The sequence below is a fragment of the Emys orbicularis genome, chromosome 1 (assembly GCF_028017835.1).
Source record: "Emys orbicularis isolate rEmyOrb1 chromosome 1, rEmyOrb1.hap1, whole genome shotgun sequence".
NCBI lineage: Eukaryota > Metazoa > Chordata > Testudines > Emydidae > Emys > Emys orbicularis.
This window is the reverse complement of record NC_088683.1, coordinates 172,877,629-172,902,833: the sequence shown is the minus strand read 5'-3', so window position 1 is coordinate 172,902,833 and position 25,205 is coordinate 172,877,629. Positions and strand designations below refer to the sequence as shown.

General features: G+C 42.6%; 1 protein-coding gene across 1 annotated transcript in view; it reads right to left on the bottom strand.

Annotated features, from left to right (window-relative positions):
* The window catches only part of NECTIN3 (nectin cell adhesion molecule 3), a 109,644-nt gene extending 98,976 nt beyond the window's left edge, over positions 1 to 10,668 (bottom strand). Inside the window, exon 1 of the mRNA XM_065419836.1 lies at positions 10,599 to 10,668. Coding sequence (XP_065275908.1) covers positions 10,599 to 10,668 — 70 coding nt within the window. The remainder of the gene's footprint in view (positions 1 to 10,598) is intronic.
* Between the last annotated feature and the right edge of the window lie 14,537 nt (positions 10,669 to 25,205).

Sequence of the window (25,205 nt, the reverse complement as noted above, 5' to 3'; positions counted from 1 at the left end):
AGGAAAGGCTAATTTATCTTATCTGCCTCCATAAAATATCAAAATGAGGAGTTAGACAACTCTACTGCAGAGATACCTGTCTGAAGTCAAGGTTGCTCATCATTCTCCCTAAAATTTCCTCTAACTTTCTTTATTCAGTGGGGCAGAAATGGATTTTGACAATTTGAGGACTATGTACAACTTTGAATTCTGACAGATATTATTAAATAGCTTATTAAATAACGCCATGTTAGCTGAATCTGCCATTTGTTGTCAGGGCTGTGTCATGCATCTCCCAGATCCAGAACAATGGAGGTTCATTATATCTTGGACTCCCATTCAAATGGAAACACATTGGGAAAGCACGATAGCTAAAGCCTCAAGAAATCAATCTGACCAAGTCTGTCTGAAAGGGCCAGAATTTGGAGAACAGTCTAAAAGCAGGAAAACAAAGTCAAGCACTGATGGCAAGTCTTAAAAAGCACAGAGCTTAAGAGGCTCAAGAAAACTCAGCAGTCAGATGCAGGAAACTTGGCCAGGTGAGAACAGAGGAACATGCCTTTGTAGCATAGGGTCATTAAGTGCAGAACTAGCTGAGGAAGAAGCAAACTGGCTGCACAGAAGAGAAACTCCATGATTTGGAGAAGCCACTTATCAAAATTGGTCTCTTTGGCTAGAAAGTCAGCTAATGTGGTCTCCCCTGATGGAACAACTGCTGAGCAGAACACACTTCTTAAAAGGGAGCAGACCCAGGCTTGTGCGGCTCACACTACCAGGCTAACAATAGCTGTGTAGACAGCACTTTGAAGTTGCATCTCAGGCTGGAGGGTCAGGCTCTGAAGCCCACTCCTCCTCTGTAGGCTTTGGAGTCTAAGCTCCAGCCCAGACTGCACCATCTGCACAGCTATTTTTTGTCAAGAAAAATGTGAGATTAAAAGCTGAAGGTGGTGTAGTTTTAAAGTTTTGTGCCTGAAAAGAATATTTCACAGTGATATGAAATAGGGAAGTCAGTCATGACTATTTAAAAGCTATATTTGATAAAACGGTACTCCTATTATTTGTAGGAAGGTCATATCTGTGGGTGGGTAAATGAGAAGGTCTTTTGTATCAAGTGTTAAATTAAAATCTCAAAATTAATTACCTGCTGAAACTTTGCTCTACAGTTCAGTCTTAGTGATGCTAACAAAACCAACAATTAATTAGATAAATTACTGTTTATATTCACATTTTACCATCTGCAAGGAATTCTAAAGAATAATTACAAAAACTTAGCTCTGGGTAACATTCACACTGTCTGTTTGAAAGCTACCATACCACCTTGTAACTTATTTCTTTCCTTACAATAGATTCTAGGACTGGAAGGGACCTCGCGAGGTCATCGAGTCCAGTCCCCTGCCCTCATGGCAGGACCAAATACTGCATTACTTTATAATTTTAGCCATCTTTAGGAGGACTACGCATGAAAAGTATGAATCCTGTTGATTACACCAGCTAACAATGGAAGCAACACCTTGTACAGCCTTTTAACTTTCTACACCCCTGTAAAGATAGGATTTCACAGTCAGTAACTTTCTTTCGTGGATTCTTAATTTTCCATGATGGTCTTTATTTTGAGTTGGCTGTGTGTGTGATAAATGTTAAAAAAAAAAACCCAACGTTCTAAGCATAAGTAGGGAAAGGTATTCGAATACTCAGATCCCATGGTTAATAGGATTTCACCATATTTCATACTCTGCAAGTCTACTTGAACTTCAATGGTTTATCTACTTCTCAGACAAATTAAGCACAAGATCTAAAGCACACTGATCGCCTAAGGACTCATGTGCAACAAGCAGTGTTTTCTGCACATCCCTCAGTGCCCAAATTTTAATTAATAACTTTGTAACCTGAAAGGTGAGAGAGATGGTCAAGTTTCTACTGTAGACTGTCTGAGTAAATATTTTAAATTAAGTCAACGTTGATCAAAATGAGTGTTATTTTTGCATACCCCAATTTCCTAAAGGCGGATATTTGGTGTTTGCTATTAATAAGGCCCATAGACTGGGCACCCAATTATCACTGGACACTCTTCAAAGACTTGGGTTCTGGTCACATTTGTGGCAATTGTTACCAGGTTGTTTTTGTCTTCATAAAAATCATGATATTCCATCCCATAAACAAAAATATTGGAGCGCATCCATGTGTTCTGTGATGTAAACAAGACAAACCAAGGACTCTTAGCAGCATACAGCCCTCTGGATAGAAACTATCCGCTTAGGGACACATCTCAAAGAACCATCATTATTGCACAAGGTGAGTAGCTTCTACAGTGGAGAACCCATAGGGACTCGGAGACTCCTGAACAGTGCCTACGACTGGAGGCTGGGACTTCGGCGTAGAGTCTGATAGGTGGCACCAAAATTGACATCTGCAGCTGAATCCCCCCAAGATGGCATAGTTTTCTGCAAAGGTGTTTGCAGATGCCCAAGTAGCTGTTCTCCAGATTTCTGATACAGGGATACCCTTGGAGAAAGCAACAGAAGCAGAGACTGACCTTGTAGAATGCAGGCATATTGAAGACGGGGGTGTTACATTACACAATTTGTAACCATTTAATACAGACCAGCACCCACTTAGAGAGTCTCTGAGCTGAAATTGCTGTACCTTTTGACCTGTCTGCAACAGAGAGGAAGAGTCTAAGATTTTCTGAAGGCTCTTATTTTGTCCAAATAGAAGGCCAAGGCTCTCCTCATGCCGAGTGTATTGAGGATGGCTTCCCCATTATCCTGATGACGTCTGGGATAAAAGGCTGGAAGCTGAATAACCTGATTTATGTGAAATGCGGAAGCCACCTTGGGAGTCAACTTCGGATGTGGTCTAAGCACAGCCGCCCACACAAGAGGGAATTTACATTTCCCACAGCCGAGGGAGAGGAACGAGCTGCTGATCCAGCTCCTCTGGAACAGCCCTATCAGCCAAAGAAACTTCTTGCTCAGCTCACAGCTAAGTGCTTTGGGTTCCTCCGGTGCCAGCGGGGAGCAGCAGTTCATTTTCCTTTGCACTCCACTGTGGTAGGAAACTCAGGAAGCAGCAGAAGTCCCCCTGCCCTCCCTAAATGGCACCCTGCTCCCTCTGCCCTGGAAAGGGACCACTTTTACATGTAGTGAGAACCAGGCTAGGAATTACAGCCACATGCTGCAGAAGAGCTCATCTGCTGGCTCCCTGCCAAACAGCTGATAGACAGCTGCACGCTACAGCTGATTGGCTGGAAACAGCTAATCCTGCCACCTGCCAAAGGTTGAGGAGGGCCCCGCATGCACAAGAGTGGATTTGCGGCTTCCACAGCAGAGCACCCACTATTTTTGTTTCCCGTGAGTGCTCCAGCCCTGGAGCACCCACAGAGTTGGCACCTATGCTCAGGCCACATGGTGGTAAGGAAGAATTGGAGCAGCATCAACCCACGCTGCCTCTTATATCCTTAGTCTGGAGCATAAGGAGAGCTACCACATGTGTACAGACCAATGGACACTGCTTTGAAGAATTTCCTGACTCAGGCACATGGCGAGCATGCATACCTAGATGTGGAATATGCATAAGGATAATCACTCGAGAGGAAAACAGTTGTGTACTGAGAGTATTGCCTGGAGGACCCTTGCTTTTTTTTTTTTTTTTTTAAACCAAAGTTGGAAGTGTTGTGATTAAGGTAGGGAACTGCAGGAACATAATGGCAAGTCTCATGATTAGAGCAGTTTTACACAGCCCTGGAGAATTCTCTTCCTGTGCCACAGAGTCCCCAAGTGATGCTAGATAAGTCACTTATACCAACTTTTCACTTGTGTTCACTAATTGTTAGCATCTCATTTCTAGGTGCCTGACTTGAGACCCTACATACTGATTTGCAGAAGGGCTCAGCAACCACAACTACAACTTAAGTCAATGGGAGCTCTTATCGAACACACAATGTGCTATAAAATTTAATCTGAAACAAACAAAAACAGGCCTTACGCGTCACAAATTGGGCACCCATAGCAAGTGGAAACTTGTGACAATTTTTGCTTCGATCTGTGCCTCAGTTCTGCAACAAGCAGTAATAATAATTATGAGCATGTTGTAAAGACAGTTTAATTGATGCTTGTCAAGCACTCATTCAATGATGAGCCCACAGAAGAGCTCATGAGAAGATATTCTATTCAGAGCAGGGTTTGAAGGATATGCAGCAAATAAGGTAGGGGTCACGCACTAAACATAAAATGAATATTCAACAGTTGCTCATTCTGCAACTGAAGAAGGCAGGGATCCAGTGGAAAAATAGTGTTCAATTATGTGATCACTATCATAATTCATATACTCAAGTGGCCCAAGTTATGTTCAAAAGGCAGCCTTAATTCATGTTATCTAACTTGTAAGTACCTCACTTTGCAACAACCTTAACAGTTTTAATGTTTTCTATACCACCATTTCATGTAAGAAATATGTCTTACATACCAAGGCAACTAGTTTTCTGACAAAGGTCAGAAACAGTCTTGTTATCCAAGTAACTATTTTATCCCCTTTTCCATCTTGCTAAACTCCTCTGAATAGGAACTACACTAGAGCACCTCCCTGGCCTCTCTTCCTGCTCAATACATACATAATTCTGTCTGCATTTGTTTTTAGTCCAAAGGCATATACCTTGAGACATTCCTTAGAAGTGACTTGTATTGTGCAGGGGAAAGGGGATTGATTGTCATTAGGCTTCCTTGCTGTAGGAGGGAAATGGGACAAATGAGCTCTACTTTTCTCTAAACTCATCCCACAAAAAGTTTTTCAAAAAATATATATATATTCATCTTTAATACTAAGTCTTCAGTTAACAAAATACAATTATGACATCACAGGACATACAACTCAGTGACCAACTGGTTTGTTATTTTGTCAGGCTGTAAGGAAGTCTTTTAGTTAACATCTACCTTAAATACCCAACTCAGTGTTTGGGTGCCCAATGGGAGTACCTCTTTATGAGAGGACTTAGCCTCCAACCACTTTAAGAACATAACAATGGCCATACTGGGTCAGCCCAATATCTTGTCTTCCGACAGTGGCTAGGTACCCCAGAGGGAATAAACAGGTAATCATCAAGTGATCCATTCCCTTTTGCTCATTCCCAGCTTCTGGCAAACAGAGGCTAGGGATACCATCCCTCCCCATCCTGGCTAATAGCCACTGATGGACCTATCCTCCATGAATTTATCTAGTTCTTTTTTGAACCCTGTTATAGTCTTGGCCTTCACAACACTTCACTGTATCTAGCTGTCCAGACAAATCAAGACAGACAAGACTTTTTAAATGCCAAAAACATGAACAAACTAAAGCCAAAGACTGTCATTCTGACTTGTTGAAGTGATGGATTTTAATTCATTTATTAAGATGAAGATCCATTCTCTCCTCTTCCCTCATTCTTGACTCCTGCCCTCTCACCACCTAGGGTATTCATTCTTCTTGTCACTACATTTTATTTCTTAAATAGTTTAAGAGGGATCTGCCAGCTTCCGCTGACAAAGATGCATGTATTTGTGATCTTACTTTTGCTAATAATGTTTTCTAAACACGTTCAAATAATTTAAAAAGCATTGTCTGCGTGTATATTTTCCTTTGTTTTCCTCCTGTGTGCTCTGTCTCTGCATCAACATTTTACCTACAGTGAATTAGTGATAAACACTACATAAATTGAGTTTTATTACTACCTCATCCTTTTTATTCATTCCCAGTTTAATCTTTACTTTCCTTCTTTTAGTCCTAACTTTTACCATCTCAAGTAGCAAATAAAGAAAAGAGACCAAATTATGACTCAAGCATCTGAAAAAGCCACTCAAAAGATGGTCAAAGTAAAGTACTTATGGGGAGACAAATTACTGTCAATGATCAGAAATCAGTCAATTTTTATTATAGCAAAAAGCTATTAGGAGGACATTGCAAGGTTCTTCACTAGGGTCAGTGTTTGGTATATTAACTGTCTGCTAGAGGAAGTTGACACTGAGGTAACCAAAGAAAGGTCAACCTACGATTTCAAACTAAAGTAGAAGAACATGCAATAGTAGATGAACTTATTCGCTGACAAATGAAAAAGCTCATTCTAGCTTTCAACGTGCCTTACCCTGTTCTATACCAAAAATTCAATTCATTTCAGTCAAGAGTCATTGTCATAAGCTCAATCAAGACCTGTTAACGTGCAGCCTCAGTCTAAAAAGCTCAAGTGTTAGGATGCAAAAGAATATTGAACATATGATCATATGCACATAACTAATTCCTGGTTACCCTCCAAAGCAGGAGGTAGCAGAAATCAAAGTGATTCAGAAATGGTTATGAAAATTAAAGGCATGAAAAGCTTCCATATTAACAGGGTTTGTTAATATGGGAACATTTTATCTTTGAGGTGGTAGGGGGATATGATAAACATATGAAATATTTAACAGTGTACAGGGTATGCCAGGCACACTTAATTCTATTACACTTGTATTTTGAGAGGGTGGACTTTCACAGTGTTTATCGGCAGTACATTTAAAACTGGTACAAAAACTTTCACACAATCGCTTGTGCAACTCATTGCCCCAAGGTACTAAAGCAAGTGGTTTCAGAGCAAAAAACCAGCCATTAATATTTATATGCTAACTAGAATGACTAGAGTTTCAATAGCAAGATTAACCTCAAATCAATTGAGATTTAATAAATGCTGTAACTGAGCATACTTTTGTTCCTCCATGCATGTGCTGGCCTCTAATGGAAGTTACAAAGCAGCTTACCCTTCATGGTCAGTTTATTCCATGACTCGCTACCTTCAGGCTCTCTCCTATCTTTCTGAAAAGAAGCTTGTACAGAGCCAGACTCTAGAGTAGCAGCTACAACACTATAGATGGGACATACCCTTCAAGTTCACTGTCATTTTTTAAGTGGCCATGAGAACCACCAGAAAAGGAATCCTGGACCCAAGACATTTTTATGCTTGAAAGCATGCGAGAGCTCACTTAGACTGAGAATGCTGCTTATTGCCACCCAGTGAGCCCCCAGGACAATTTCACTGACACATTGCTAGTCCGTCCAATATTATTATCCTCAGATGGGAGGGGTGCAAATGCCAAAGCGTGCATTCCCACTTCCCTAAGGCTATCCATCTTAGGAGATGTACGTGGCTACTACTGTAGCCAAAGTACTTTCTACTACCCTTCTACTAACACATCTTGCACTTGCCAGCTGGGATGTGACTACTGTCAGAGTGGGGGAGATGACGACGACTCTTTGGGAAAGCATCTAAGAGGCAGCTGAACCCAATTATTTTCCCCCCAAATCTCAAGTCTCAAATACTACAATTTCTATAGAGCCTCCAGAATTAACCTACAGAGCAAGGAGTCCCTCCTCTCCCCAGTAACAGCTACTGCAAAACCACTCACCTAAAGCATACCCATTTTTCAAATTCAATTTATGATTTAAGCAGAAATGTAACTTAAGAAGGGAACGAACTCTGATTTTCACAGAATTCTTTGGAAGGTTCCAGAACTACAGAGTGAAGAACAGGCATTGTGTACGTAGTGCCCACTAACAAACAGATTTTCTCCTCGTGCCTAGTATCATGAGGTATTTGAAGTCACAGGAAGTAACATTAACCAGCATCTTTGAGTAATGCCACTGTATAATCCCTGATGCCATTCTATCACATTCAATGTAGAGCAGGGATAGGCAACACATACCGAAGGCGGCACGCGAGCTGATTTTCAGTGGCACTCACACTGCCCAGGTCCTGGCCAGTGGTTCGGGGGATTCTGCATTTTAATTTAATTTTAAATGAAGCTTCTTAAGCATTTTAAAAACCTTATTTATTTTACATACAATAGTTTAGTTATATATTATAGACTTGTAGAAAGAGACCTTCTCAAAACGTTAAAATGCATTACTGGCAGGCGAAACCTTAAATTAGAGTGAATAAATGAAGACTCGGCACACAACTTCTGAAAGGTTGCTGAACCCTGGTGTAGAGTTACTGCCTGGCAGATTAAACTTCTGCCTCACTTTCTGCTATTGATTTAGGATACCTCACCTTCTTCCACACCAAGCTAAAAAGTCTTTCAGCAATGTTATCGTTCTAGGGAAATCATTGGCTTCACACTTCGGTTTTAAGATTAGTCATCTTGTGGCATTCAAGAATTTTGCCCCCGTTTCTTCACTTGGGTGATCAAGTCCCATAACTGATGGTGACTGTTAACCCATTTGAGGAATTCTAAGCCTGTTGGCTCCCTTTGCTCAGGATGTGGAAATCCAGTTTTCTAACCAGCTGAAGACAGCTGTTTCTGCAGCACCAAGCACCCCAGCCCAAACTATGTATTTTTTGTTGCAGACACATCCCTTATTACATCCATCTGTTATCCAGAATCAACTCAGCTTTTCAGGACCAGGGGTCACAATTTCAACTCTAGTGAGTTTTAGATTCGACTTCAATCATTAAAAAAAGCCTGAGAGTCCTATTTGAGAACTCTCAGCTACATATCCTTGAAATAAGATCACTAAAAACATCACCTTACCTCTAAATTTGGCTGAAGTCTTACCTCTTGCAGAGCTGCCAACCTTGTACGGAGACTTTTAGGCATGTTGATGAAACCAATCAGGGAGGTTGTTTGGATTCACAGCAAGTTCCAAAGTGTCATGTCCCCATCTTGCCTCCTTCCAAAGAACCTGGAACTCCTCTCTCTCCCCCCACCAAGAAAACACAACCTCCCTTTCTTGTCTGCGGCTGGTGGGCCTGGGCCAACTGGGACCCCCCTCATTGTAACCCTCACCCCCATCCCCAGAAGAGGAAGACGGAGAACTAGCCCTAGGAAAGCTGCCCACATATGCTGGATAGGGCCCTTAATTACCTTGGCCTTTCCAAGGATATCCTCCTCCCTCCCCTCCAACTACTTCTCCCCTCCTGACTGCAGTGAGGATCTCATGGTAGGAGACAAGCACTACTGAAGCCACAGGCCACATGCTGCACTCTAACTGCCACTTGCAGACCCCGCTGGAGCGCTCTAAGAACCCAGGGCACATAAACATAGTCCAGCAGGGCCCATGTGGGACAGTTAGAGCACAACATGCAGCCTGTGGCTTTGGATGGTGAATCCAGCAGTGCCCGCAATCTATTCAAAATCATTGTGGCTTGCCTCCTATCAGGCCCTCACAGCATATTCTGCCCATGTGCCACAGGGGAGGTAGAGAAGAACGCCCTCAATGGCCAAAGCATTAACTGCTGTGTTCATCCGACCCAAATAGCAATGAGTGACAAAAAGTGTGTGCACTTGCAAAATTCATAGATTTAACCCTGAATTAGTACTTCTGTAATTGTGTGTAAAATTTGGAAGGATTATAGAAAATTTGAGAGGGTTGGCATCTGTGCTGCTGACCCACAATCTGATAAACTGGCACGTTTGTGACCAATTAAGGGTTGCCCTGTGCTTCTCAGATAAGTTTTGAACAACTCTTGTTATTGCAAAGAAGCCACGGGTCAATTTTCAACACAACCTCCTCAACCATGGCTTAAAAATTGGTTACAGGTGGTCCTTTATCATCAACTGCAGTAGGTATTTTTACTCTGTATTATCATGTGGTGTAACCAGATAACTCAGTTCTTCCATATCATGTGAAGCCTTTAGATAATCAGGGTTTGAGTATCTCTATATAATATCAGCCATCAAGACATTTCCTTTGTGTGCTGCAGTAGATTTATGTCTCAAAACACAAGAGCCATTTTATTTTTTAAACAGCACCTAGCTTTGTTCTTCATTATTTCATTATCTGAATGGCTTGCATCATCTCACAACTAAGATGCTGCAAATATGCTACCACCTTGTATGCCTGTCTTCTCTGTACTTGTGTATGCATGGTTCTGGTGTTTGAAGACTGTCTGAACATGCTTTTGGGGCTTCCAATCATCTCTGTGGAAATAGATTAACTTTTCACTGAGAGTACAGATGCTGTCAACTGCTGTAGACATGTGATCATATAAAGATGTTTGCTGTGTGATCAGTAGATACTTTAAAATTCTCAAAAACATGTGCTAGAAATGTATCCCATTTCCTTAGTCCATTTAAAGTAGTTTGCAGAGTGTTTCAAAATAGATTATATAGGACTTCATTCTAATTTCTATTATATTTAGCAGCTGTATAAGTTTTAATACACTCACAGGTAGTGGAAATTGTTTGTTGTTTTTTTAAACCATCCATTATAAATTCCAATTGCCAGAGTTTTCATTCTGGCATACTTTTTCCTCCATTTTTAGCCCAGCTGTCTTCTTAACTTGTTTTAATTTTAATTTCTGATGTCTATCCCAGAGAAGCTTCCACTCCCTCCAAGACTAGAAGGGTATTTTTCTCTCTCGTGTAGTATTTGTAGAGTTGTTCTCATGCCATCTCTAAGAAAGCTAGAGGAAAGAGCTTCCCAGTGGCATGACTTTTTTCAGCTTAGCACCATCACGTTAAATTGAAGTGTGCCAGATTGTGCTAACTACATTTAGTGTAGTCATCTTGTTGCATCATTTAATTTTTTGGAGTTATCTTCAATGGCAAAAGTATACATTGCCACCTTATTGCTTCAGCCTCTTGTAGTCTACAAGGTACATCACCTTCCCCCCAGCCTACCTTCACAGTCACCATGGGACATACTACTGTCAGCAAAAATCAAGTGCTCTGCTTTATGATTCTTCTCCATCATTTCTTCACTTTGGTAAGCAGCAGAATTTAGCCTTAGCTATGTGCTGAGGGCCGCAGTACAGCTCCTTCTTGCAAGAGGGTCTGTACTCGTTCTCCTATTACCATTAAATGCCAACACAGTTTTTATTGAGGCTCATCAGGTTAGCCACACTGATCCCATGAATGAACAGGATCTAACACAAATATCTGGCCATGCAATTGTCCCAGCCCTTTGACTGCAACTCTAGACTACTCCAATTTAGGGCTAGGGCTCATCTCCTTCAGTTCCTCTTCAGCAGTCAGTCACTTCTGAATCTTAACCTGTTATTAATTTAACACTATATTTAATTAATATATTTTATTTAACACTATATATAACAAAGTCAGCAAGAGACTGACTCTGGGGCTGAAGATCTCATCTTCTTCCACCTGCTATTGAGAAGGGGTTGAGAAATCAATACCCTACCATAAAATCCATCTGACATGGAAGGAACATACAGAACCCAAGCAAAGTAAATCATACCCATCTCCTGGATTCCTTTGTTTCCAAGAGAGTCCCCCCGCGCTTCTTGAACATTTTTTTGCACAAACTTCCACTGGCTGTGTAGACCTCATCTGTTTTGTATTCTTTACTATACCTGCCATGTATCAAGGGAAGACATGTTTTATTGTTTGTTTTTCCACCTAAGTTCTTTCATGACTAGTTGCACTATGGTTCCACTACTTTCTTGAAGGTAACTTACACTTTCACAAGCTCAGATTGCTACACCAGCTGCATCACTATTACAACATTATCAAGTATGGTTTTCCTTTTATTCTTCTTTTATTTTAAAGACTGCCTATTGAACTCACTTGTTCACTGATTCTGTGACAATGGTGTTTTATTCATACGTTTAAGAACTTCCATGCTTTCTCTAGGTTGTTCACTTGAGTAAAAGCATGCCCATGCAGGTATTGCATTCTTCTGTGTAGCAAACTCCATTTTCAATTTCTAGTCAATAATGCAATGGTTCTTATCTACCTCCAAGAAACTTATACATATTTTTCTACTTAACTCACCACTGTTTGAGTTAGCGAGAGGACCTGTAATTTTTTCTGTTCCATTTATTTATCTGGTGACGCCATTAAGACTTATCAGGCCATTAGGAAAGAGTCAATGCAGCTTCTGAAAAGGGAAGTCAGACCTCACCAATCTATTAGATTTCTTTGAGGGGGTCAATAAGCATACGGAGAAGGGTGATCCAGTTAATAAAGCATACTTGGAATTTCAGAAAGACTCTGACAAGGTCCCTCACCAAAGGCTCTTAAGTAACTAAGTAGTCTTGTGATAACAGGGAAGGTCCTCTCATGGATCAGTAACTGGTTAAAAGACAGAAAACAAATGGTAGGAATAAATGGTCAGTTCTCACAATAGAAAGAGGTAAATACTCAGATCTGTGCTAGCCAACGTTCATTAATTATCTGAAAAATGGAGTGAACAGCAAGGTGGCAAAGTTTGCAGATAATACAGAATTACTCAAGACAGTGAAGTCCAAAGCTGACTGCAAAGAGTTACAAGGGGAATCTAACTAAACTGAGTGACGGAACAAAACGGCAGATGAAATTCAACACCGTTAAGTGCACAGTAATGCACAGTGAAAAAAATAATTCTCTATATCTATATCTAAATAAAATGATGGGTTCTGAATTATCTGCTACCACTCAAAGATCTTGGAGTCATCACAGATAGTCCTCTGAAAACTTCAGCTCAGTGAGCAGCAGCAATCAAAAAGGCTAACAGAACTATTAGGAAAGGGACAGAAAATATCCTGCCACAATACAAAATCCTGGTACACCCATACCTTGAATACCTTGTCCCATGTCAAAAAGGATATAGTGGAATTGGAAAAGGTTCAGAGAAGGGCAACAATGATTTTCCAAGGTGATGGAACAGCTTCCAGACAAGGAAAGTCTAAAAAGATTAGGACTCTTCATCTTCGAAGAAAGGCCACCAAGAGGGAGGAGGGATATAATAAAGTAAAATCATCAATGGTGTGGAAAAAGTGAATAGAGAAGAGTCATTTACCCTTTCCCAAAATATAAAACCAGGGGTCATTTGATGACATTAGTGGGCAGCAAATTTAATACAACATACAACTTACCTGCGGAACTCAATGCCACAGGATGTTGGAGGTGAGAAGTATAACTGGGTTCAAGATAGAATTAGATAAATTCAAGGAAGACAGATTCATCAACAGCTATTAGCCAAGATGGTCAGAGATGCAATTCCATGCTCAGAGTGACCCTAAACCTCTATCAAAAGCCAGAAGGGGAAAACAGAAGTTCACCCCAACTACCCGGTTCTTTGCACTCCCCTGAGCTCTGGTACCAGCCACTGATGGAGACAGGATACTGGGCTAGATGGACCATTGGTCTGACCCAGTGTGGCAGTTCTTATGTTCTGAATGTAGTTTCTTGTGGAGGATTCAACTTGGGCATTTTCTTTTCCTTGGATTTCTGCCAGTTCACAGTGAGTCAAGTTTGACACCATCTTATTTATTTCTTACCAGGTTTAGGGCACATTAACTCACATCTGCATACAGCAGCGTTTTTACCTCATGCTCGAACTTACCTGGTGGCGACTGGACAGACTGACAATATCCTGAAATTTTTTTATTAATTAAGCCTATCTTAATTGCATTCAATAAAGTTTTATTGAATTAGGATTAATACTTTTGGGGTATAGTGTATTAAAAATGCAATTGTATATGTGTTGATGCTGCGCACATACCTTCTTTAGTGGGGGGGGGGGGAGAGATACTAATGTTCTTTCTCCATTATCAACACTTTGAAGCCACTGTTCTGGAAAGATATGCATATACTAGTTCAAGCTGGATTCTCTAGGGACCAGCATGACCCCTGGTACACGAAGGCCCCAATCCTTAGGACAGGGTTGGAAGGACTGGGTGCTTGTTCTGAGCTCAAGCTATAATGAACTTGTGGAATCCTCCTTGGGTGGGGATTTGAAAGTCTTGTCTTGCCGGGTTAGGGTTGGGTTTAAATCTGGTAAGCTTATTAGCATGCACGTAGGTTCATTTTTTGTACCATGTTTTCTCTGTTACGTTTTTTATTTTAAGACTAAAGTAGGCTTGCATAGGAAACACTGTGTGGTACCTTACAACTGTAGCAATTACACTTCTCTGAAGAAAAAGCAAGCAGTCTGTGCTGGGAAATACACAGTGAAGGCAAGGAATGGTGTTGCCTGAAAATATCCTAGTTAGGAGGAAGAGAGACACATCTCTTCATCCAAGAGGGGCAACAGCTGCAGAACTAGAAGCCTGAGAGTGGATGCCAGTGCTGGGCCATTAAAGGGAAATACAGGTGCAGTTGCCCTGAACTGTGACAGTGGTGACTATCAGAGACAGGAAACTGGACTAGATGAGCCTTGGATGTGATCCAGTATTGAAATTAATACGTTCCTATGTCAATACATCTCAGCCATAACCATCATCTTATTCATGGTTGGAAGTTATCCCTCAAGTTTCTCTACTTCCTTTTAGGCCCTCTACACAACTCCATCTGCTTTTCCTGTTATCTGTAACAAGAAGGCACACATAGTCACACTCGCCTTCTTAGATTACCTGTCAAACTATTTTAGCAATAATAGAAAGAGCCAGGATGTTCTGAAATACCCCAACTTAGAAAATTGGTTTAACCTAACACTAGAGTTTACCTTGTCTACTGGCTTCAGTTTTACTAGCTTTTCAATGGAAATCAAATAATGTCCAACTCTGTTTGACCAGTCTGCTGATAATTTCGATGGACAAAACACAACAGAAGTTTATGCACACATTGTAGCCTCTTCCTCCCATTTCCTTGTTCTTCCCCACACACTTACATTTCAATTTCTACAATCCAACCTATTTAACCATCCTTCTTTTTAAAAGCTTCACTATTCTCTCAAGTTCATACGCCAATCTTTCCTTTAAGGAATATAAATTTTTTGACCACCAACTTAAACTCAACCCCCTCTCAGAGATATTTCTTGTCAAGCTTCAGTAAAAAGCAAAAAAAGGATTTTAAAGCTACTATTTCAAGAAAGCTTTTTTTTTTTTTTTTTTTTTTTTAAAACAGACATACAATATTTCCTTGAGGCTACCTTGCATTTAAAACTGCATACTTTATTATATCGTTCCCATTCACCTCACTTTTGTTTATGTAGCTTTCTGCTTCAATTTGTGTTTTTACACACCACAGATCTAAGAAAGGAAACAAGGTAAGGAAGCAGTCATTAGTTGACACTTATGAGTAGAACTGCTTTACAACATGGGCGCTACAGTGGCACAGGTGCACCTGTAGTGTAGATGTGCCTTCAGAACTTCACTACAGTACCGCTACTGACGTTAATGGTAAGCAGTGCAACAGCGTTGGGAGTTCAGGCAAGTTATGGATCAATAAGCATCAATAACAGAGGTTCTACTGTATAGCTGGAAAAGAAGCATTAAATAAAAACCCAAAGGTGCTGCTAGTCATTCCCACCCTCCCCCCCCACCACCACACACACACACAGGATGTTTTGTATTCTGCTTGAGTAACGATGACAGAAGGTCCATACTCCTAGATCATAATGTTCTCTTCCATAAGGGCTCAGAACTTTTAAGGTCCTCTCTGGTTACATACCAGAAAGTTTCACTTTGCACTATAGCAATGTATATCACGTGCTATTTTCTTTATTATTTCCCATTATTGCTAGGACTGGTGGAATAATGCACTGGTAGGAACAATGTGAGACCCAGGGCACATCTACACTACAAACTTAAGTTGACCTATGTTAGGTCAACTTACAGCCACTGTAGTAATTACTGCGGTGGTTCATATCCTCACTACCCTCCTTCTGTCAGTGGTGCACTTCCATCGACTTAAGAGAGGCAGTGAGGAGGGCTGAGAGCTTCTCAGCTCTGCATGCAGCTCTCCATCAGGAGCCCAGCTAGCTATCTGGCTGGGAGCGGGGAACCTGGGCAGCAGCCCAGCTCTACTTGGAGCCCCCCACCTGCCCTGGGGTGACAACCCACGCCTGGCTTTCTTGTCAATTTCATGGTTCCAGCAGGATGAAAAGAATGACAGTCAACAGCAGATGTAAGTAACCCACAGTATCTACACGGACACTGTGTCCCCCTAACTACACTGACATAAGCTTTACTCCTCTCATGGATCTGGAGTTATGATGTCGGTGTACTGAGGCACTTACATTGGCAGGAGTAAGGCTGTTGTATAGATACACATAATTAGGTCGATGTAAGCTGCTTTACATCGACTTTACTCTGTCGTTATTCTCCGACAGTAGTGTAGAACAGGTCCCAGAGTAGACCTGTTCTCTGGCTGTGACACCAACAACATGCCCAAACAAGCTCTGGCAGCGAGATTATATCTGTGTCTGACCATTTTCTCAATGTCAGAGCAAAGAGGGTCATAGATGGTTTCTACCAAAAGAAAAGAACTAGTTGATTGTCATTGTTCTTGTAAGATGTTGGTACATGAAATATGGTGTTCCAAATCCACTGGGAGTAAAACTTATCACTTGAGGAGGGGAAGTCACAGGGCTGAGCCAATCCACATAGGAACAATGGAACTCCAACAAAGGAGAGAGTTTTGTTTACGGCCTAAAAAAAGATGAAACCTTGAGCATACTTCAAAGACAAGCAAACCTAGGAGAGTTTTCAGAAATCAGGACCCTTTTGGGCAAGAGACAATGATATGTGACTGTATAAAAATGAAGGGGCACAAGTGATGATCCATTACAGGAAAAGGAACTCTTCCAGCATGAGTCTCACAAAAACTGAATCCCAGATTTTGGAAATGGACAAGTGCTTCAAGGAATGACCTGTGCGTGAGAGATACTAACAAGTTACCTTATAAGACAGGAAAGTAAATATAGGCTATAGATCGCATGTTATGTTTTTCCATTTACCTATAGCCTTATGTTTCCAAATACTTGCTTTTACGCAAATCTTTCTCTCTTATAAACTTCAGTCTGTTTTTACTATCAACCTGTCTAATCTCCTTGTGCTGAGGAAAGCATGAACCAAGGTAAACTGCTTTCTGAGGCAGCAAACCCAGACACCTGCAGTGCACACTGAAAGCAAAGGAGTGGGCACTCGAGTGTACCAAAGCGAGAGGTGTAAATTGCTAACCTGCACTGGGAAAAAATGAGTGTCATAGAGCCTAAAGCTAGTTAGTAACAGGGAAAGGTTTACTCTGGTGGGCACGAACAAGTTTCTCTCATGCCCAGGAAGTGTCCACACTCGTACCTGGCAGCATTTAAGCATTGTGGTGGTAGCAATGGAGGAAGAGATAAGAAATCATGCAAGTGGGAAATTTTAGCCAAAGATTTAGTACAGACAGTTTAAGGACTGTTTGTTGAGAGATAGCAAAATGCTGTTGAAGAATCACTAAATATTTTCTTGTGCTACAGGCTTCTACCTACATCTGTACAAGACACTCACCCAATACAAGTTTTTAATCAGGCTGAAAACATTGCACTACATAAAGCAGGCATTCCAACTTTTTGACAAGCCTTGTGTTGTTTCAGTGTAATGAAATGGATAATGGAATTCAATGTAGTTTACATAGATCAAAAGTCATCCAGAACCAACAGAGATTTTAGCCAACAAGTTTGTCAAGGCTAGGAAAGCATGTCTTTTACCACTTGCAATATGAATATTAGTTAACTCTAACCCAAGAAATGCATTACTAGGCTTGATAATTAAAAGTTTGATCATCAGTTTACCACTGATTCAGTCTGCTACTGTCTACTTGGCACTGGTCATTTATCAATATTCCTGCATCTTACACAAGTGCAATTAGTTTCCTCTTTAGAAGACACAGAACCTTTTGACAGGCAGCCATGGAGACACTAGTTCTTGAACTGTGGTCCCCCAAAAAGTTAACTTACTTTTTATTCATGAGACACCCAGGAAAACATACAAGAGCTCCAGAGGTCTCATATTCCTTTTACTCTAATATGCATTATAGATTTGCAATATTTAGAGCTGCCCCTCAGAGCTCTAAATAGATTAATGCCAAACCCAGTTTGATTCAACTCCTCAGTTTCAGGGAAACACTTCTGCAAGATTTACAGTAGAGACACTACCTGGCTGAAGTAGTATCTTTTATTGGACCAACTTTTGTGACATTTTCTGTGGTGAGAGAGACTTTCCAACTACCTGCTATTGGCAGCATAAGCACTCCACTCTGGGCTCCACAAAAGATACTGCCACACCCACCTTGTCTCTTATATCCTGGGACCAACATGGTTATAACAACACTAGTCATTTTTTATTTAAACACAAATTTGAAAGAAACTTACATGCCTCCCTACTGTGTTTGCAACCCCTCCCCATTACAGTACAGGGCTAGTGCATGAGATCCGGACTGATTTTTATTCTTTTGACTCAGTCTAGAGGAAAAACAAGTTGTCAGCATATAGCTCAGCATGAAGTTTTATATTTTAATAATTAAAATATGGTTGTTTTGAGAGTCCCTTCAGCCAAGTATAAAACATGGTAACTATGTGTGTCTAATTAACTACTGATTATCTGGCAATTTTCTAGTTAAAAAAAACATGTCTGTAAACTTACACAAAAATTGTAACTGTAGTTTTGACATAGTTTTCAAATCTATTTATTCAGTGTAATAATTACAGTAGATCAGCTGAATTTTAGTTGTCTAACAACTTTCAACCCAAAGGTCAGAAAAAGAAAAACAATCCACATAAAGATTTGATACTGTACTCTGGAAGTGATTTCTGCATGCCACACACCAAATACACGTATGAAAGCTCTGCTTACCCACTTGCAACTCCACTAATTCTGCAGCACTTCTAGATCATACAGTACTTCACATCTATGCCAACAAAACCATCTCTCATCTGGACTTAACTCAGTTACCTAAATCTGCACAACCCAAGTTGTTAAATCAAATGCTGCACATTTAACTTTTGCTCTAAACTCAAAAAATAACCATCTCCTGGACAGATGAAGTTAAGCCTGTTAGCCATTCACACACAAAACTGCTTACACTACCACCTCCCAATTCAAAGCAAAACAAAGCTGTGTTCACAATAAGCGTGACTGAGCCCACGAAAACCTCATCTTGCAAAAAACAGAAACCAGTAAAGTACGGTGGACGATTATCCAGAGCTCTCTTGAGCCTGAGCGCGTCCACGTTCTCTGCGATTCCAATTGTTATTACCCCACCCTTGTGAAGCACACTTTGTGATAGTCTGCCCCCTCAGGCAATGATGCAGCAGTTCGCACTTCCAGCAGCAGCGCTCTCCTTCCCTCCCTGCAAGGGCATCTCGCTGAATACAGAAACGCTGCCGCAGAGCACTCTCGCGGCACACTGCTCCCAGTCTCTGTATGAAGCCCATCGCCAAGAGGGTGCACAGCAAGCGATAAGCTGCAGCAGAGGCCTCGGTAGGTACTTAGTATTGCGCTGGAAAGTGACAATTGCTGCTGTGTTAATTTCTTTCTTACAACCGACCAATATCAAGTCCACTTTCCTCCTATATTCCCCCATAACTCGTAATGTGAACAGGCCGTACCCCCTTTCTTTTCCAACAAGACACTGAGTAATTTCAACCATACTGCCGACCCAGCTACTCTCCGCAAGAGCAGAGTTGGGGGGACTGTAAGTCTCCCACACATGGCCACATCAAACCACAGGTGGGTCCCCGTGCTTTAAGCCCTCGCTCTCAGTAACAGCAGTAGCAGATTCAAAGCAAAGGCGTGAAGGGGTCGTGTGACCGCTTCGGAGGGAACAAAACGAGCTTTCCACGGCAGGGAGGGACTCTGAACAAGTACAGCCCCCAAGCAGCTACCCCTGCTAGCAAACATCATGGGGGGAGGGGGGAAAGCGTTCAAGCGACAGCATCAGAAACAAGCAACATTTCTACACCTCTATGAAACACCGTCGCACACGTGCAGAAAACCCACCCCCTCGACTCCCCCAACACACCCGGCTGTGTGCGCTGTACCGCTAGCTCCTATTGCTCCAGCCAAGGGGCGAGAGGATCATAAACAGTCCCTCGGGCAGACCACGATCCCGACTCCACAAGCTGGTCGGTATCAACTCGCAGTGTCAGGGGGGAGAGAAAGGACCCCAGACCCGCAAATAGCGCCCAGCCCCCCGGGCTGTGATTTACAGACCCACGTGCTGAGCTGGGCGGCTGCAGTTACCCCGCTTTATGCAGCGTCAACTCGGCTCCAGCCACCAGCTGTTCCGAGCCGGAGTCTCTGTTTTTGGAAAGGGGGGGGCGGGGGTTTGCTGGAGCCTCACTCCGCAGCTGGCGCCGCGCCAGGCTCCAGCCCCACGGAGACACCCCGGCTGCGCCCCGCCCGCAGTAACGGTCCCACCGCCACCGCGACAAGTGGAATCTAAACCCAACCCGCGCCCAGCAACAGTGCCCGGCCCCGGGAAATCCCCCCGCCGGGAGCGGGAGCAGCGGGCCGGGCACTCCCGCCCCCACAGACCCGTTATCTCTCCCCCCAGCGCGCACGGGGGATTCTCGCCAGCCGGGCTCTTCCCGTCACACGCACCCCCGCCGGGAGCCACCTCCCAACCCGCCCCGTGAGAGTCCCCCGTTACCCCTGGGGCCGTCCCCCCCGGCCGCCCCGCTGCAAAAACTTTCGCCGAACTCCGGCAACTGCCCCGGCCCCGCCCGAGGAAAAGTTTCACTCACCGCAGCAGAGGAGCAGCCCCAGCCCCAGCAGCCCCGGGCCGGGCAGCGCCGCGGGCCGCAGCGGAGGGGAGGAGGCAGCATCCGCGGCGGCAGCGGAAAGTTCCCCGCGGGTGGGAGGAGCGGCCGCCGCGGTCCCCGCCATGCTCCGGACTCGGCTCCTAGCCGCCGCTACGATCCCAGCCCGCCCCGCTCCCCCGACCAGCCACCGCCTCCCCGCGCCGGGTCTGTGTGTCACTGAGCGGGGAGGCGCAGCGCCCTCCTCGGAACGGGCCGCACCACCCCGCCGGGGGGGGGAGTGCCGCTCGCTCCCACCGCCTCCTTCTCCCCGGGGCAAACCGTCTCGTCCCGCACCCCCCCACGCCCCGCTTTCCAATGCGCCCGCCCACACCAGGGCGGTGCAGCCCCCGCAGGCCAAAGGATTAGCCCCGGGAGCTGGGGGGGGGTATAATGGTGTCCTCCCCCCCCCCGGGGGCCTATTGGTACGTCCCGTCCCTCCCCTCTCCTCCCCCTCCCCACTTTCAGCCGCCGAAGGAGGGCTGGGGGAAATCAGTGCTCCGCACTCGCCCGCTGACTGGAGCTGTCCCTCTCTGTGCTTCCTACCCTGCTGCCATCCTTCCCCCGCTGTCCCTCTTCCTCTCCTCCCTGCTCTCTGTCCTTCTCCTTCTCTTCTGTCTTCCCTCTCCCCGGGCACCCTTCTCCGTTCCCCTCCTCCATCCTTCAGCCGGGTCGCCCCCTCCTTCCGACCTTTCCTCCGCACTTCCCCCCAAGTTATTCTGCGGCTTGGTGAGCCACTCATTTTAGGGGGTGGGAGGGCGGCTTTAGCCCCACATTGTAAAAGCCCCCAGTCTACACTCAGGAGGACTCTAGAGCAAGCTGGCAGCCGTGTTTCCCCTGTGAGGGGATTCCGTAGGTGAGGAGCTGAAAGACACACAGGCACACCCAGAAACACAGCAAGAGACAAAAAAGTGTGCTGTACAGCGCTTCTTCCACGGATCAGCTGTGGGACCACAGGGCTTCCTCATTTCCAAGTCGTGACATAGCTCCAAGTAATCCACCTGAGCTCAGCAGCACAACAGTGCAGCAAGTGACTACAACTGCTAAGAAATGTGTTTTCTCTTTGGAAATACTTCTAGAAGCTGGCATAAAAATGCTGTGGAATTACAGTGTTTTCAGTTATTTCGGAAAAGAGAGAGAGAGCCAGGAAAAAAGGATGCAGTCAGTATGACAAAGTTAGGTGATAGCTGCTTACTGGATCAACAAATACTTATTTTTGTGGGACATTACTGTCTTTTGATTATGCCAGTCTGGTTTTGACAGGTTTAAATTCTGTATTTACACAAAAGATACACAATGGGCAGCAGTACAAGCTTCCATACACTTCTCCATCAATGTGTCTAAACTTTTATTGGGGGCAACACTTCTAGAGGTGAGAGGATAATTTATTTTCATTCTCCATTCTTTACTTGGCATCTCTGCTGAGAATACCAACCAGGGTACAAATCTGTGCCAGCTGTAAGGGTTGTTTTGTGATGCACCTGTCCTCCACAAAGTGGTCTGAGACTAAACTCATTTCACACAGTCCATCAAAGACATCATATGATAACAAGTTTCATTCATTGCTGCTCTAGGGAAACAGATTAGAACTGGCATCAGTGAAAGGCATTGTATCATGTTTCCAATCCCCTTAGCCATCCAGATCTCTTAACAAATACTGTCTTTGAGGAGAGGCCTGTGGCTTAAAGATGAAGTAACGATATTTATAAACTATGAAATATGAACAACTCTTATGTTCCTCACATAGATGCTATGGCTACTTTTAAAATTTTGGCGCTATTATTTGCTTTCATTGGCCTGATCCTGCAAGATTTTGAGTAATTCCTGCTGGGTGCTAGTAGTAACCTTTAGTCTTGCTGACTTCAGTGGAAATGAAAGAGCTCATCACCTCTTATATTTGGACCATTTGGGAAAAAGTACTGACGATAGAGAATTACTATGTAGTCTTTACATATGAGGTACAGAAAAGTTTAAGGATGAACCTAATGATTGATGATTTAAGCATTAGAGAAGCACCATATGTTTTTATTATGCTTTATAATAAATAAAAGTTCACAAAGCTAAATAAAGTTTATACTGTAGAAACATTCAGATCATTAGGGTCCCTTCTTCAGGAATCTGTATTTTTGATGTCAAATAATATGCATTATTAATTATTTAGTCCAATGAAAGTATCATATTATATATCCTGTCAGTTTTTCACAACTTCTTATTCGGTTAGTTATTTTTACTAACTATAAGCTAATCAATTTCCCCTTTAGTCTTAAACCATATAACTTTTCCAACCATTGTTGAATTTTATATATTATGTATTATTTGAGTATCAGATATACATTTCACTATATCTATTATTAACACATTTGTAGTGCTTCTATCCCATATCTGTATGCACCAAAAAAAAACAAAAAAAAAAAACCCCTAGGAATAGGCACAAATAAAGAAAAACCATGGTCTTATTCTTAAGCCTGAAAGCAATACACACACAACTCCTGGGGGCTGATTCTGGCAGTGCATAGGGGTCATAAAGGAGGCGCAACCACTGGGGCAGAACTCCTGCTACACAGAAGTTGGTTAAGACCACCTATCGTTTTCCTATGCAACCTCTTTGCAGGCTGGAAGATTCTGTTGTGGGTGGGTCAGCTTTTGTGGCCTGCATCATGCGGGAGGTCAGACTAGATGACCATATTGGTCCCTTCTGACCTTAAAGTCTATGAGTCTATGAGTCTATGAGTCTTCAACCCCTCATAGCCCCAAAGTAGAATACATGTTGGGGCATGGGGCAAGAAGGAGGGTGTCAGGAGCAGGAGGCAGAGTATCTGTAGCACTAAGAGCTGCTGAGATTCTTGGCAGTGGCACAGCTCATAGGTTATCTGACTAAGGCTGCCATAAATTAGAGCAGACACCACTCAACCTAGAACCCAGGCAGTACAAAGGTGGCAGTGCAAAGGCTGTACCTTCTGTGCCTTGGTACAGAATTTCTCCCATTGATTTGAATGTAATTTCTGTATACAGGGTAATAGGTGTGTTGCCTGATTCAGATAAAAATACAGACATTTATGACATACAGTTTGAGAGTCCAGTTTCGATGAGGTCTGCATTTGTTTTCTTCATCTGTTTCTGGTGGATTGCCATTGAAAGACTTCATGGAAAATACAGCAAGGCTTTCATAAACGTATAAGCACCTATGCTGTTGAGAATTCTGGTGGAAACATTTCTATCATTTGATTTTCTAGTATAGGTTAGATACAGGCTCTACATCATGTACAAGACTGAGTAACATTAGTCAGTGATGGAGCTGAACCATCATGTTTCTCTAAAACCTACTCATGGGTTAAGTTTATCACACACTCAGAAAACTGTGTTCATCCAGTCTTCAGCTAAATTGAATGTTCACTAATTAACAGGCCTCACTAATTTGTAACTGAAAAACAAAACAAAGATCAGGCAAAGAGTCGCTAGAGGCAAATTATTAGCAGCAATGGACATTCTACATTCAATAACTATTTTGTGTGTAAGTTAGCATAACTGCTGGGGGTTATTGTTAATCTTTAAAAGTTTTGCTTCTATAGGACATATCCTCAGGGGATGTAAAGCTGTACCCATGCTGTTTGGATTTGCACCAAAGTTGAGTGGATGAGAATCAGGAGAGCTCAGGTACAGTGGAGAATCTAGCCCAAACATGTGCAAACAAGATTGCAGCCTATTTTATTAAAAATAAAATGAATTAAAAAAAATGTCAGTATTAGCCTAGCTCTATTCTAAATTTTAGGGTCTGATTCTTCACTGTATTACTCTAGTTTTATGTCACTGTAATTTCATTGAAATCAGTGTAATCCATTACTGCAGTAAAATTGGAGTAATGCCAGTTGTGAATTAGGCACACATGGTCTGATGCTTATTTACACTAAGGGCTCTTCTACACAAGGAAATTGATTGGAATAGCTACAGCAGAATGATTGTACTGCTATAGCTTTGCCTGTATAACTCCGCGTGTTCAGAGCTGGCACTAGGCATAAACAAACTAAGCAATTGCTTAGGGCAGTGGCTCTCAACCTTTCCAGGCTACTGTACCCCTTTCAAGAGTCTGATTTGTCTTGTGTACCCCCATGTTTCACGTCACTTAAAAACTTACAAAATCAGACATAAAAATACAAAAGTGTCACAGCACACTATTACTGAAAAATTGCTTACTTTCTCATTTTTACCATATAATTATAAAATAAATCAATTGGAATATAAATATTGTACTTACATTTCAGTGTATAGTATATAGAGCAGTATAAACAAATAATTGTCTATTAAATTTAGTTTGTGGTGACTTCGCTAGTGCTTTTTATGTAGTCTGTTGTAAAACTAGGCAAATATCTAGCTGAGTTGATCTACCACCTAGAAGACCTCTGAGTACCCCGGGGTGCACATACCCCTGGTTGAGAACCGCTGGCTTAGGGCCCCAAACAGCTCAAGGGGGCCCCCTATTATTAGTATGTGTTGTGGGAGGGGCATAATATTACTGTTTAGGGCCCCCAGTGGGCTAACACTGGCACTGCCCATGTTATAGTTTATTGTTCTTGTATAATTTGATAATGTTATTCTCCATTCTGGTATAATTACTCAGTTTCCTGGGGTAGACAAGTGCTAAGGCTCCTTTACACTTTCCTTGGTCAGTGTAAAAGGGACCTTAAAGTTACATTTAGTAATTATATTTACACCCACTTTAAGGCCCTCTTATGCTTCTAGAAAGGTGTAAGGGGCAGTAGTGTAATTGAAAAAGTATTCTTTAATAT